Here is a 13,906-nt window from a genome sequence, read left to right on the forward strand (position 1 = left end):
AAAATATCTGTACTTTATATTTCTGCTCCTTGCATGAATTAACTTAAATATATCGATGTTAAATTTCGTCTGCCAGGTATTAGCCCAGTTGCTAATTAAATCAAGATCCCATTGTAGCCCCTGTGCTGCTAGATCAGTATCTGCTACACCACCCACTTTGGTGTCGCCTGAAAATGTAACCAGTTTACTGTATGTATTGGTGTCAATATCCGTCCATCCATCCATCCATCCATTTTCCAAACCGCTTATCCTACTGGGTCGTGGGGGGTCCAGAGCACGAGGCAGGGAACAATCCTGGATGGGAGGCCAGCCCATCGCAGGGCACACTCACACACCATTCACTCACACATGCACACCTATGGGCAATTTAGCAACTCCAATTAGCCTCAGCATGTTTTTGGACTGTGGGGGGAAACCGGAGTACCCGGAGGAAACCCCACGACGACATGGGGAGAACATGCAAACTCCGCACACATGTAACCCAGGCGGACTCTTGAACCTGGGTCCCAGAGGTGTGAGGCAACAGTGCTAAGCACTGCACCACCATCACCAATATCATTAACCTAAATTAGTAACGATAGTGGTCCTAAAATTGAACCCTGTGGTACCCCACTATGAATTCAGGCCCACTGTGACATTGTGCCTCTAATAACTACTCGCTGCTTCCCGTCAGTTAACCAGTTTTCGACCAAAGCTGCTACAGTTCCTAAAATCCCTGCAGCTTTGAGCTTAAGCAAGAGCTGTTTGTGGGGAACAACACCAAAGGCCTTCTGGAAATCTAAGCAGATCACATCGTAGGCCATTTTGTGATAAGTTTCTCTTGTAGCTTCCTCAAAGAATTCAAGTAAATTAGTTAAATAGGATCTACCCCTCCTAAAACCATGTTATCTATCCCTTAGAATGTTATTTGAATCCAGATGATCTACCATTTTTACTTGGATTATAGTTTGCATTACTTTTCCAGTTATGTAAGTTAAACTGATTGGCCTATAGTTTAGTGGATTACTTCTATCCCCTTTTTCGAATATGGGTGTTATATTAGCATGCTTCCAATCAGAAGGTACCACACTAGCAGATAACTATTTCTGGAATATTAAAGTTAATGGTTGGCTAATAATATCCCTCATCTCTTTCAAAACTATTGGTAAGATGCCATCAGGGCCCTGCGATTTATTTATTTTGAGCTTAGCTAGGCTCATTACCACATCAGCCTCAGTTATACATATATTGGTCAAAGACGACTCTTCATTTGTAGTAAATGGTGGTAAGTTACTCGTGTTCTCTACTGAGAACACCCGTGTAAAATAATCATTTAACTCATTTACTATATCAATTTCATTTTTAATTATAAGGCCCTTACTATCTTGCAAATTAGTGATTTCATCTTTTAGAGCTCTCTTGGAGTTAAAATATTGGAAGAGACTTTTAACGTCATCCTTAGCCTCCAATGCAATGTTCCTTCTGACATTATTGTTGGTGAGTCTAATGTTGTTTTTTAATTCAACCTGTAGACATAGATACTTCTTCTTTATTTTGAAATCGTTAGTTAATTTCCATTTGTGGTACAGAGCCCTTTTCCTCCTGACTTTATTCTTAATTTCCTTAGTAAACCACCTTGGTCACAGTTTCCTAGATTTAGTTTTGCTGGAAACAGGTATGAAGTCCTCTTGCAATCCTGACCATAACCCAATGCACTGGCCAACCCTTAGGCCCGCCCACCAATCCTGACCTTCACCCAATCCATTGGCAACCCTTAGCCCCACCCACCAATCCTGACCATAACCCAATCGACTGTCCAACCCCTAGGCCCGCCCACCAATCCTGACCATTACCCAATCCACTGTCAACCCTTAGCCCCACCCACCAATCCTAACCATGACCCAATCTACTGGCCAACCCTTAGGCCCGCCCACCAATCCTGACCATCACCCAATCCACTGGCTAACCCTTAACCCCACCCACTGTCCACTAGACAATCCATATCCCCACGCACTAGTCCTGCACATGACCGCACCCACCTATGTCCCCATCCACTGGGTAAGTCCACAGCCCCACCCATCAGTTCTGCCCACTGTCTGTTATCACTTGCTCCAGCCTCACGATTGAGGAAGCCCACTCTGACCCACAGTGTTACACACGCAGCAGTAAATATACAAGCTGTCTGTAATTCCTGAAATCCGGTACCATCAGCAGCAGCTGTAATGTGACACTCACCATTAGACAGAATCATTTATCACAGGGATCTGAAGGAAAATTTGGGCAGCGGAGCGAGAGTCATATTCCCCAGAATCACTCGCTTTCCTGTCACGTTTAACGTGTCGGTTTTCTAGTCCAGCCGTCTGCTGAAGTAGCAGGAACAGAGAGGCGGACAGAATGAGGTTCCTCGCTCAGCACAGCTATGAGTGTCTCTGGCTTGCTTCTCTGAAGCAGGCTGACACCTCAGTCTGTCCATCATTAGTGAGGCCTGCCTAACCTTAAGTACTGACTTTAGGCTGAATATAAATTTTCACATCACTGTCCGATGAAAACCGTCTTTTTGTCGATTCTGTCTTTTTACTATAGATGGAATACGCTCATTCTCCTCTGTTTACTGATGGCATCTGATATCTAATTGACCAGATGTTTTATGAAGTCATCTATTTAAATTGTATTTATATTTGTACTTGAGATTAGATATGGTTTATATTTGTGGTGCTAAGGCAGGGGTGGGCAGTCTTATCCAGAAAGGGCCGGTTGTGTTTGCGGATTTTTGATGCAGCTCCCTAATTAGATTACTAATTAGCAGACTGATTGGTTGAAGCGTCCTCACACCAGGCTTTGAACAGCTCAACTACAGGTTATTCCAAAAACCCGCATCCACACCGGCCCTTTGTAGATGAAACTGGCCACCTCAGTGCTAAGGGCACAATGTATTGGGTTTATTTCAGGTTTGTTTTATAAAATAGTTTCTGAGGAAATGCTTTTCTCCCTCTCCTGAAATAACGGATTTTCGGAGATATGTGTTCCTCGTCACACAGCAAGGATATGCAGATCTCCTTCCGAGGACTGAAACGTCTCATTATTACTTCGTCACTGTTTGTGTTGGACTTGTTGTTTTCCATCTAATGCTGAAAGATACATCTGCTGAAATCACCAAGTCTATGCTTTTATGCCGTGTCAGTTTATTCAATGACTGCATTTGTGGCGAAACTGAATGCTTTTAACCAGGGGGGTGGACACAAATCTGTATTTATGGGAATATAGTCACAGACCCTTCTTGGTCGAATGGAAAATTGCAGTTGCGTGATTCTGTGAAACTCAGCAGGATTAATAGCTGCAAACTGTTCACTTTTTTCCTGCTTACTGCTACTCTTATTGCTTTATTTACAAAATAAAAAATTGTCTTGGACAGACAGACTATATTAATCGCAAAGGAAAATGAAGGGGATTAATTAATCAGTGTAATGCCAGGAACCAGACATGATACATGACCTTTTATTCTATTTACCGCAGAGCTACAAGCAGCCATCGGCGTTCATAGTCACCCAGCACCCACTGCCAAACACGGTGAAGGACTTCTGGAGGCTGGTGCTCGACTACCACTGTACTTCCATCGTGATGCTCAACGATGTGGATCCAGCCCAGGTGAGCGTACCAAGCAGACAAGACTGGCTGGACAGCACATAGTAATGTCAAATGCTGGCGACCATGCAGACCAGAGGTGTTCAAACTTTGGGGCAAGCCCCCCCTGGTGGGGTATGAAGGAAATGTGGGGGGGCGGAGGTGAGGGGGGGGCAGGTGAGGAAAAATGAAACAGAGAACTATGTGTGGGATTGGTGGTGAGGGCAGACCTTTTTCAAAATTGCAACCTTTGCAACAGTCATGTGAAATGCTCAGATGCAAGTACATTATATGATGCTAACAAATTAAAACGATTACATTTGATTAAATTCAGTTCAATTTATATTCATACAACATCTTTCACAACAGAGTCACCCCAAGGCGTGGATGTGTTACGATACATCACAGCATCATCAACACAGAATGATACAAAATAAGGATCTGTGTGTGTGTGTGTGTGTGTGTGTGTGTGTGTGTGTGTGTGTGTGTGTGTGTGTGTGTGTTTTGGAGAGGGGGGGTGTCAGGACAAATAAAACCTGGCTAACAATACTATGACTTTAATAAACTTGCCAACAATTTTTTAGAGTGATAGGATTCATAGGCCAGGTTCTATTGAACCAGGATCAGAATGTATTCGCTGATCAGACGTCTGAGCGCTTATGCAAGTGGCTGTGGCTCAGGGCGTCTGCCAAATTCTGTAAATGTAAATGTATATCAGCCCTAGGGGGGGCCGTGTCAGAAATAAGTTTGAATACAACAGGTGGAATTCCTGGGGATTGTTCTGTCTAGGATGAAACAAGCTTACATCAAGGCAGAGAATGAGCACATAAAATATAAATAGGAGAGGCAGTATGTGGCTCAGCAGGTTAGGATGCTGGGCCTGTGATGAGAAGGTCGGCAGCTCCCACGCTGGTCAGAGGGGTTTCAGTGGTGGACCCCCGAGCAATGACCTTAACCCCTAACTCAGTAAGTAGAATGTAAATCGAATAGCATAAGGATGACAAAGTGTAGCATTATGGGACAAAAGCATGTTAGATGACCTAGACACCATGAGTCTGTAAGGAATGGAGTGTGAACATATAGTCCTGTCAAAACACCCAGGGATCAAAGCATTATACGCAGCATTTCTTCTCTTCAACTTCACCCACCCCCGGGTGACTGGTCTGTAATCCTACATTCTGACTGTAACCCAGGAGTGCACAAAGGGGTCCAGCTATCAGAATTGCTGTCTAATATCCATTTCTTTCCAAGTTTGATGCAGCGCAAAAAAAAAATGGAGTGTATTTTTTATTGACGCAGTTAAATTGTGCATCGTGGGTGCCTACAGCGTCCGCTCAGCTGGTATCTTGTTTTGTTGGGAGCAAGATGAAAGGGGGGACTAGAATTCTGCTTCTTTACTGAACAACCTGTATGAGCTACCCCTCCAGAAGCAGGGTGAGGGGGCAGAGAGACAGAGGCAATTCTGAGTTTTTTTTTTTTTTTTTAAGGTGGGGGGCACTAGAGGGGGCGATATTCATGCAGAGGGGCCATCCTTACCATGTTTTGAATCGATGAGTAACAATGGAGGGAGGCACTCTCTGGGACAAACACCTTTCAGCTGAGGCCAGTGCTCGTCTGGTCCTGGTTCAGTATTCTCCCCTGGAGACAGAAGAGAGACAAAGGGGAAAATGACACATTTGATTCCATAACTTTAACAGCGAGATAAAGATGTGGGAGAATATATGAGGACACAGCTAAGAATTAAACGTTATCTTTCAGAGTCACCATTAGCAGTAGTTCTTCCAGCGTTTATGAAGTGCTGTGGTCCAGTAAGCTTCTTGTTAACAGTCCCCGCTCTCTGCCAGCTCTGTCCCCAGTACTGGCCAGAGAATGGGGTCCACAGACACGGACCCATCCAGGTGGAGTTTGCGTCCGCCGACCTGGAGGAGGACATCATCAGCAGGATATTCCGGATTTACAACGCGGCGCGGGTATGAGGGGCTGGGCGTCGTCTGGGCAAGTGAGAACGCAAAAAGAAACGACATTGTTTTATTGGCTTTTCTGAGGTGCAGGTAGCGAGAGCAAATTTCCGAAACTCACTCAGCCCTTTTTTTTTGTTGTTTTGAGATGAGACCACCAGTGATCTGGTGTCACGATCGGTGCAGAACCTTGCGGCGATCGTGCGGGCAGGCGTGCAAAGACTAGGCGAGACAGGCAAAATCGGGCAAACTACGGGTTTAATTAGGGAACTGGGAACAGGGACCATAGAACGACACGAAACCACACCATAACCACAATGACGGACAGGGGAAACAAGTCAGACAAGGACTTAAGTAAGACAAGACGAAGCATGGAAATCGGACAACGCTGGAGACAATCAGGGAAGCACACGTGGGTAATCAGGAGACATGGCACACACGAGGAGCTGATGAGCCAGGTCATGACAGAACCCCCCCCAAAGGCGCGCTTCTCCGGGCGCGCCAGGGAGGAGGCGACGGGCAGGACACGGGAACCAGGACCTGGAAAAGAATAACAAGGTCAACGAAGGACGGGAAACAGGACTGAAGCACAAAACAGAGCTAGTGACAGGACATAAGACAGGACTTGGCAAAGGACTGGGAAGGCAGAAAGACAGATAAGAAAGGGCGGAACGGAAGGGACAGACAGAATAAACGGATTGGGAGTGCCGGGCGGGAACACCGGAAAACCAGGAGTAGCGTAGGGCGGAATGACAGGACGGACGAAGACAGGAGAAAAGGGAGCGAAGGAGGGGGAACTAAGGGGCATCTGAGGAAGTCACAGCGGGCTTCGGGAGGCAGCCGGAGGGGCTGCAGGCGGCCGGGAGGCCGGAGCCGGAGGGGACCTCGGAACGGCCGAGGAGGCCGGGTGAGGGACTAACGGAGGGGACGAGGAGGGAGTTGGAGGGGACACCAGGGTAGGAGCTGAGGGAGCTATTAGGGACCCTGGCGAGGGCAAGGAGAGGGGGGGAGCCGCAGTAGGCGGCGACATCCTCCGCCGCGTTAGAGCGGGGGGAACCGCCGACGACTGAAGAGCCGCAACTGGGGGACCCGCAGGCGACCATCGAGGAGCCGACGGAGGGAGCGAGGCAGGGTGACAAGGTTGTGGAGGGGGACCTGCAGGCAATTGCCGACCCGGGGGGCCAGGACCTGTAGGCGCCGATCGAGCCTTCGTGCCGGCGAGGGAGGACGAGCCAGGGGGCAGGGTGGGAGGGACCCCAGTCCTTCGTCTATGTCCCTTCCCTTTGTGGGACACGGACATAGCGACCCCCAGTTGGGGTCGAGTTCACCGGGGTGTAGGCGTAGAAGTCCTAGGGGGAGTCAGAACAGGAGTGGGAGCTGCAGGCAGGGAAAGCGCCTCGGGCGTGGGCGCGGGAGCTGCAGGTAGAGGGAGCGCCTGCTCGTGAGCCGGGTCCGCAGGCTGAGAGAGCGCCTGCTCGGGAGCCGAGTCCGCAGGCTGAGAGAGCGCCTGCTCAGGAGCCGAGTCCGCAGGCTGAGAGAGCGCCTGCTCGGGAGCCGGGTCCGTAGGCTGAGAGAGCGCCTGCTCGGGAGCCGGGTCCGCAGGCTGAGAGAGCGCCTGCTCGGGAGCCGGGTCCGCAGGCTGAGGGAGCGCCTGCTCGGGAGCCGGGTCCGCAGGCTGAGGGAGTGCCTGCTCGGGAGCCGAGTCCACAGGCTGAGAGAGCGCCTGCTCGGGAGCCGAGTCCGCAGGCTGAGAGAGCGCCTGCTCGGGAGCCGAGTTCGTAGGCTGAGAGAGCGCCTGCTCGGGAGCCGGGTCCGCAGGCTGAGGGAGTGCCTGCTCGGGAGCAGCAGGTAGCAGCGGAAGCGGCTGCTCAGGCAGCGGCGGCGGTGGCACGGGCCCTGGAGTCGCAGGCAGAGGTGGCTGCGCGGACTCAACAGGCAGCGGAAGGGGCTGCTCCGGCTGCGCAGGTAGCAGTGGAGGCGGCTGCTTCGGTGCGGGGTCCGCCGGTAGGGGCGGCTGCTCCGGTGCGGGAGCCGCAGGCAAAAGGAGCGCCTGCTCGGGAGCTGGGTCCGCAGGCTGAGAGCGCGCCTGCTCGGGAGGCGTAGCAGGAGCCAGGGCTCTCCGGAGCTGGATCAGCCTCCAGAGATCTTCAGCCATTCTCTCCAAGTCGGTGTACGGGTATTCGGGAGAGAATGTGGCGAAATCCTGCCTTAGCTGCGCGGCGTTCTGTTCCCCCTCCGGGGGGCCCTGTGGGGCCGGTTCCCCCATCATCCTCCAGTAAAGTCCCTGGAGGTTGAAGAATTTGTTTGCGAGGGCTGCGGGCGTCGCCAGAACCTCCCGCAGGGGCGCAGCGGTTGCAGCAGGCGGAGGCAAAGGGAGTGCCTCGGACACACCTGCCACAGTCGGCGGGACGGGCAGGTCCCGCGTAGGCGAGATGGGCGCGGCCCCTTTAAGGATGCGGGGCACACGCGGGACGGTGTCTCGCACCGCTCCAGCCCTCCTGTTGGCCAGCCGCTCGGGCCGGATTAAATACTGCTTGAGGGGTGGCTGCTGCTCCACGATGATCGTCTCCGGGTCCGGGAGCAGGAAGGGTTCCTCCTCCTTGTCCCCAGTCGGGAGCCAAAGCCTGGCGAGAGAGCAAGCTCCCAGGCGGATCGTAGGCACCTCCGGGGTCCTCCTTCTCCTTTGCTTTCTCTTTAGAGGGTCCGTCTTTCAGTCACGATCGGTGCAGAACCTTGCGGTGATGGTGCGGGCAGGCGTGCAAAGACTAGGCGAGACAGGCAAAATCGGGCAAACTACGGGTTTAATTAGGGAACTGGGAACAGGGACCATAGAACAACACGAAACCACACCATAACCACAATGACGGACAGGGGAAACAGGTCAGACAAGGACTTAAGTAAGACAAGATGAAGCATGGAAATCGGACAACGCTGGAGACAATCAGGGAAGTACACGTGGGTAATCAGGGGGCGTGGCACACACGAGGGGCCGACGAGCCGGGTCATGACACCTGGCTTCTTCATCATCTGTTATAGTATTGGTAATCTAAATTTACCTTGTAATCCAGCAAAGAACTTTCAATAAATTTGCCAAAATTCAGAAAAAGAGTCCGCAGATATGTGCGCTGTTGGAAGTGAGACTTCCGGAGAATTGTTCTTCAGTTAGGGCAAGGTGGGAAAGCTTGCTCGGCAGGTGGATAAACAAAGAGATGTGGCTGAGGGAGACCGGAATGGTCCGGAACATTATTTGGAAGTTACCATTTGAGGGGTGGGTGGGCTTAGGGAGCAAGCAGGATAAATCAGCCTTTTGAGTGGACACAAAATTACCACTTTTTTTTTTTTTTGGGGGGGGGGGGGAGAGAAAGGCTAACACTGCATAATCAGGAAAACAAATTTAGATTTTTGTGCATAAATTAAATATAGAAATTAAGTTTTGGAATGGTAAAATGCACACTGCCACACATGTGAAGTTGTCTTAAACCCAGAAATGTCCAGTTCAGTGGAATATATAGTATGAGAGATCTGATGAACTCTATAGAGAATGAAATTGGAAATGACTTGCTGGACCTGCGGAGAGTGTGCAGGCTCCTCAGGGCATGGATATTAGATATGGGGACACACTAATATGCAGGGAATGGCAAACAGGTGGGACGCATCACCACAGCTATGATAGTCATATGACAGTCTCCCGAGATGGGTACGGCCGCCAGTCTGCCAGCCTCTCCGGTGAATGGGCCCACCTTCTCCCTCCCACCCCCCTGATTGATGCCATGTCCCTCTCCTCAGCCCCAGGACGGCTACCGCATGGTGCAGCAGTTCCAGTTCCTGGGCTGGCCCATGTACCGCGATACACCGGTCTCCAAGCGCTCCTTCCTCAAGCTCATCCGGCAGGTGGAGAAGTGGCAGGAGGAGTATGACGGCGGAGAGGGCCGCACCGTGGTGCACTGCCTGTGAGTTAGGGGTGGGGGGAGTGGGGGGGCTCAGACTCGAAGTGATGATTCTTCCTAAATCAGTTTCGGTCTCAGGTGTTCATGATCTAATTTGGTTTAAGCCACAAATTATGTGCTTGGTTTCATTACATTTGTACGAGTCTGGTAGACCCAGAACATTATTTTGATTATTTTGAAAGTTTTATTACGTTACTTCAGTCTATTCAGAAACAGGCCCATCAGAGACCCGCACTCATTCATGTCGATAGTCAGCCTGTTCGGCGTCTTTCTGACCGGCCTGCTGTGTAATGCTTAAAAACCAGGCTTCTAACAAATAGGTTCTTGATTCCAGCCCCTGACAGGCTCTGCCATGCCTTTAGGCGAGATTTTACCTGGAATTGCTTCAGCTGGTGCTATAGCACATGAAATAGTTTGCTAAATTAGCTAGCTAAAGGAGTGGGCTAAGCAATCACATTTATCGATGTTCTAACATGATTATCCGGGAGAGCATTACTATTAGCCAACTAAATAACGGAAACCATTTTTAATTCAGAAAACTGTGACTAAAATTTTCTATAGTTATAACACTGAGTATAGATTTTGGATGGTCCAATTGATATGATTCTATAAACGGGCTTTTATGAACTAAGAGTGACAGTGATCTTTTCTTCCTCATTGGGAATTTTTTGGGGGATGGAAGCATGCTGTGTTTCTTGGGTGAATCTGGCTTCCATGCTGTAGCAAACTTGTGATAATTTACTGTCTGTTGGACCCAGGGGTGCTGCTATGAAATCATATCATATTGGGCCCCCAACCCAGACCTATTAGAATATTTGGGTCTTTGGAATCGTCCTGACTTCCCCCCTTCACAGCAGGCCTGGCTGGGGACTTTGTCTTAATCCAAACACGTAGTGGCAGAGTGGTGCAGGTATGTAAGACATGGCAGATAATGTTATCGGCTTCTAACTAAGACAGATATCGGTGTGTGATCAACGTCTCCTTCTTAATAGGGGTATAGGTTTGGTGCTGAACACGGGACAGTAATTAGGGCACAGAATGCTTCTAATTAATGTTAATAGGCAGCACAAACAAGAATGTTCTAAATGTCAGCAAACAGCGGTACCACAATCACAATGTTTACTATGAGCTTCCAGACGGTCTTCTGACATGTGCCACTGCGTTTCCCTTATGAATAATAAGCTGACCAGCACCATCTACTGTTCAACCCTGAACACTACAGAGGCAGCCGACTTCAATGAAATCAAAGGAAAATAAGCTGGTCCACTTCACACGGGCTGTTCAAAGTTAAGGCAATTAGGAATATGGCTTAAAGTTTATATATACACCCATGTCAACATTCATGTTGTTTTCCATTTGCCTTTATAATTTAACTATCCTCTTTAATTACCACAGGCCTCTTTAAAGACGAATCGTACAGTTTCTGGTCATGGTTCCCAAATTAGAGCCAAATTTGCACTATATGGATCTAAATGGTCAAGATGGGACATGTCCCACAGCAGAACTTCCCCTTCATGACTCCCAGTTTATTTTTCAATCTTCACCCCCCCCCCCCATGTAGGAATGGAGGGGGTCGCAGTGGGACCTTCTGTGCCATCAGCATCGTATGCGAGATGCTGCGTCACCAGCGCGCTGTGGACGTCTTCCACGCCGTCAAAACCCTGAGAAACAACAAGCCCAACATGGTGGACCTGCTGGTAGGAGGCCTTCCCTACTTCTGCTCTGCTCCCCTCGGTGACGCTCATGCCTTTGTCTGCACGCGTGTCCGTGCCTGTAGCTCTACAACTACATCATTGTGCCAATGACGCAGCAGTAATGCATTCAAATCTCAGAGAATATATAAGAATTGTGACCCCTCTACTATAAGTCGCTTTGGATAAAACGAATCAAATATAATACTGTCCGCCTGCTGAATTAATTTAACAATCCACTCTTTATAACTATCTGACTAGCATATTGGACAGCTAAGACTAAGACACTGTACTGTTGTGGTCGATGGGCTGTTCTTTCCACAAAAATGGAAACATGTTATTATTGTGAATTTAAAAACAGTGGATAGTCTATAATCAGATTCACTTAACATTACACACAGCTTTTCCTAAAACATTTACCCATAAACACCTAGTGATGACATTAGATAATATTTTAGATTGATACCAACACATAACACAATAAAATAAAACACCCACGTGTGCCTCTGCGGATTATGACCGGAAAGGTTGTGGGTTCAAAGCCCCTGGCCAGCAGAGTGATGTAATCTTAGTTCCGTTGAACAAAGCCCTTAACCCCCAATTGCTCCAGGGATACTGGCTGGCCCTGCTCTCTGATCCTAACCTTGCTTTGGACAAAAGTGTCTGCTAAAATTAGTTTTTAACGAAAATCTGCAAGTACATCAAGAACAGGGGCAAAATGAGCAGTTATTTGCGATAATATATAAAATAATAAACAGCGAAACAACACACAAGGATCTGTGTCAGCTAAATTAAATCAGTATCTGAATTTGCAGTTGTGATGATATAAATAATAATTTCATACCGGAGGAAGCATGCTGATGAATGTGAATTACTTCACTTTGTTAAGGGGAAGAGAGGCAATTTATTACGGCTGTTATGAGTATAAATCGATATGACAAACATAATACAGATAAATGGGTCTTTTTGGTTTTTTTCTAATTGTACTCTTGCAGGATCAGTACAAGTTCTGCTATGAAGTTGCACTGGAATACTTGAGTTCCGGATAAGTCAACCCGGATTGGCGCCATCTTGCCTGGCCCCACCTAGCTGGACTGGGACTCCATGTCTGGAATTTACGTCGAGACGGCGAGTCTGTCGCTCTGAGCGGCGGCATCCGGGCCCGTCGAAGTGTCACGATTCGGCAGGACTGGGTGTTGGCGCCGCCCCCCTGGCCAAACCCCCCTCCCTCCCCCCCTTGCTCTGCGTGTACAGCGAGAACTGCAGCACCCATAGCTGCCCCCACAGTCACATGTCCATCTGCATTAGCTAGCAGGACGGCCACAGGAGCATGCCGTCATACTCACCGCTCACATCTCCCAGTCTCACTTTTCCCGGCTCTGGCCTTACCAGTTCTCCGCCTCTATCCTCGCTGGAAGTGTCATTTCTGCTTTTTTGTGGGGAATGCAATTTACGTAACGTCGATATGTTTCTTTCCGATTTCCTTATTCTAGTTTTCTTTGTCGAAGCACAGCGGTATGTCGCGTATAGCCGAAGCCGACCCCTGACCCCCAACATCCTGAATGTTAAGTTGTCGTTGCTGCTTCCGACATCATTGTGTTGAAGGAGGAAAAACCAACACGATAAAACTCGCCAGCTTGCATCACATCCAGTCGAATGATCGTCATTGTCACATTGTTTATATTGTAAATATCTGAAATCCTGCGGATTATTTATTCATTCAGAGTTTTTGTGAAGCGCACTCAATGACAATCATTTTCTTTTTGTTTTGTTTTTTTTTTGTCAGACTCTGTATGATGTTGAACTGATGATTGTTAGCTTTTGTTTATCTTGTATTGGAAAAAAAACAACTTCAATTTACAAATACATACGTATATCTGCCAATGTCTGTGTGACTCAGTTTCAAGTTTGAAATTTCTGTTATTAACAACTATTTTTATTACCCTTCAAGAGCATCAGCATGATATGTTAGACTAAACATTCTACTGAAATTTGAATTAATGTTGTCTTATGTGCTCAGTGACATTTGTGCAATTTTAGTGTTAGCTACCAGTGGGGTACCATGAAAAATATCACTGAGCTGTTAGCTGTCAACATGCTAATTGACAAGTCAGTTACATTAAGGGAAGAATCACTGGGAATCTGCAAAGAAAATTTTTGCAAATAGTTCTCTGATTAGATAAGGTCTCTTGGTTTAATGTACCGTATACAATGTATGATCAGACCTGAACAGTAAACTCGGAATGCACCATAGCTTTCATTAGGAATTCCTGCCTTGGTACCATGCTGAATTATGCTCTATGACATATTTATCATTTTCCGTATCCTGTTTCAAAGATGTCTGCATCTTTCGAGTTTGTGATACGCTATTTCACATTGAAACAGTTTTTACATTTAAACCAAAAATGTTTTCTTACTGATTAATAGCTTATTCTCGTGGCACACATTTTATGACAAATTGTTGTTATTTAATAGCATTCAAAAAGATGCATTAATTTTTTACGTGTTCACATTTAGTCTGAATTAAAGAGCTTACAATCTGATTAGTAAACACTTTAAATGTCACACCTGTAGAAAAACCAAGGAAGCGTTTGCTTAGACACATTTAATATTTTGTTTGGCAACCACAGGTGAAATCTAATAAGCTTTATGATCTGGAACCTACTGTAGGCATGGAAACATTTCCAAGTCAATTTCAGGATTTATAAAT

At 47.7% G+C, this 13,906-nt stretch overlaps 1 protein-coding gene across 12 annotated transcripts in view; it reads left to right on the top strand.

Moving 5' to 3' along the window:
- The window catches only part of LOC125744386 (receptor-type tyrosine-protein phosphatase mu-like), a 200,150-nt gene extending 187,066 nt beyond the window's left edge, over window positions 1–13,084 (top strand). For all 12 annotated transcript variants that reach the window (XM_049016138.1, XM_049016147.1, XM_049016183.1 and 9 more), the window contains 5 exons: window positions 3,493–3,624; window positions 5,445–5,570; window positions 9,345–9,508; window positions 11,067–11,202; window positions 12,192–13,084. In XM_049016138.1, the coding sequence (XP_048872095.1) occupies window positions 3,493–3,624; window positions 5,445–5,570; window positions 9,345–9,508; window positions 11,067–11,202; window positions 12,192–12,245 (612 nt within the window). In that variant the 3' untranslated portion in view covers window positions 12,246–13,084. The remainder of the gene's footprint in view (window positions 1–3,492; window positions 3,625–5,444; window positions 5,571–9,344; window positions 9,509–11,066; window positions 11,203–12,191) is intronic.
- The last annotated feature ends 822 nt before the right edge of the window (window positions 13,085–13,906 follow it).

This window comes from Brienomyrus brachyistius, chromosome 1, assembly GCF_023856365.1.
Source record: "Brienomyrus brachyistius isolate T26 chromosome 1, BBRACH_0.4, whole genome shotgun sequence".
NCBI classification, from domain to species: Eukaryota; Metazoa; Chordata; class Actinopteri; order Osteoglossiformes; family Mormyridae; genus Brienomyrus; species Brienomyrus brachyistius.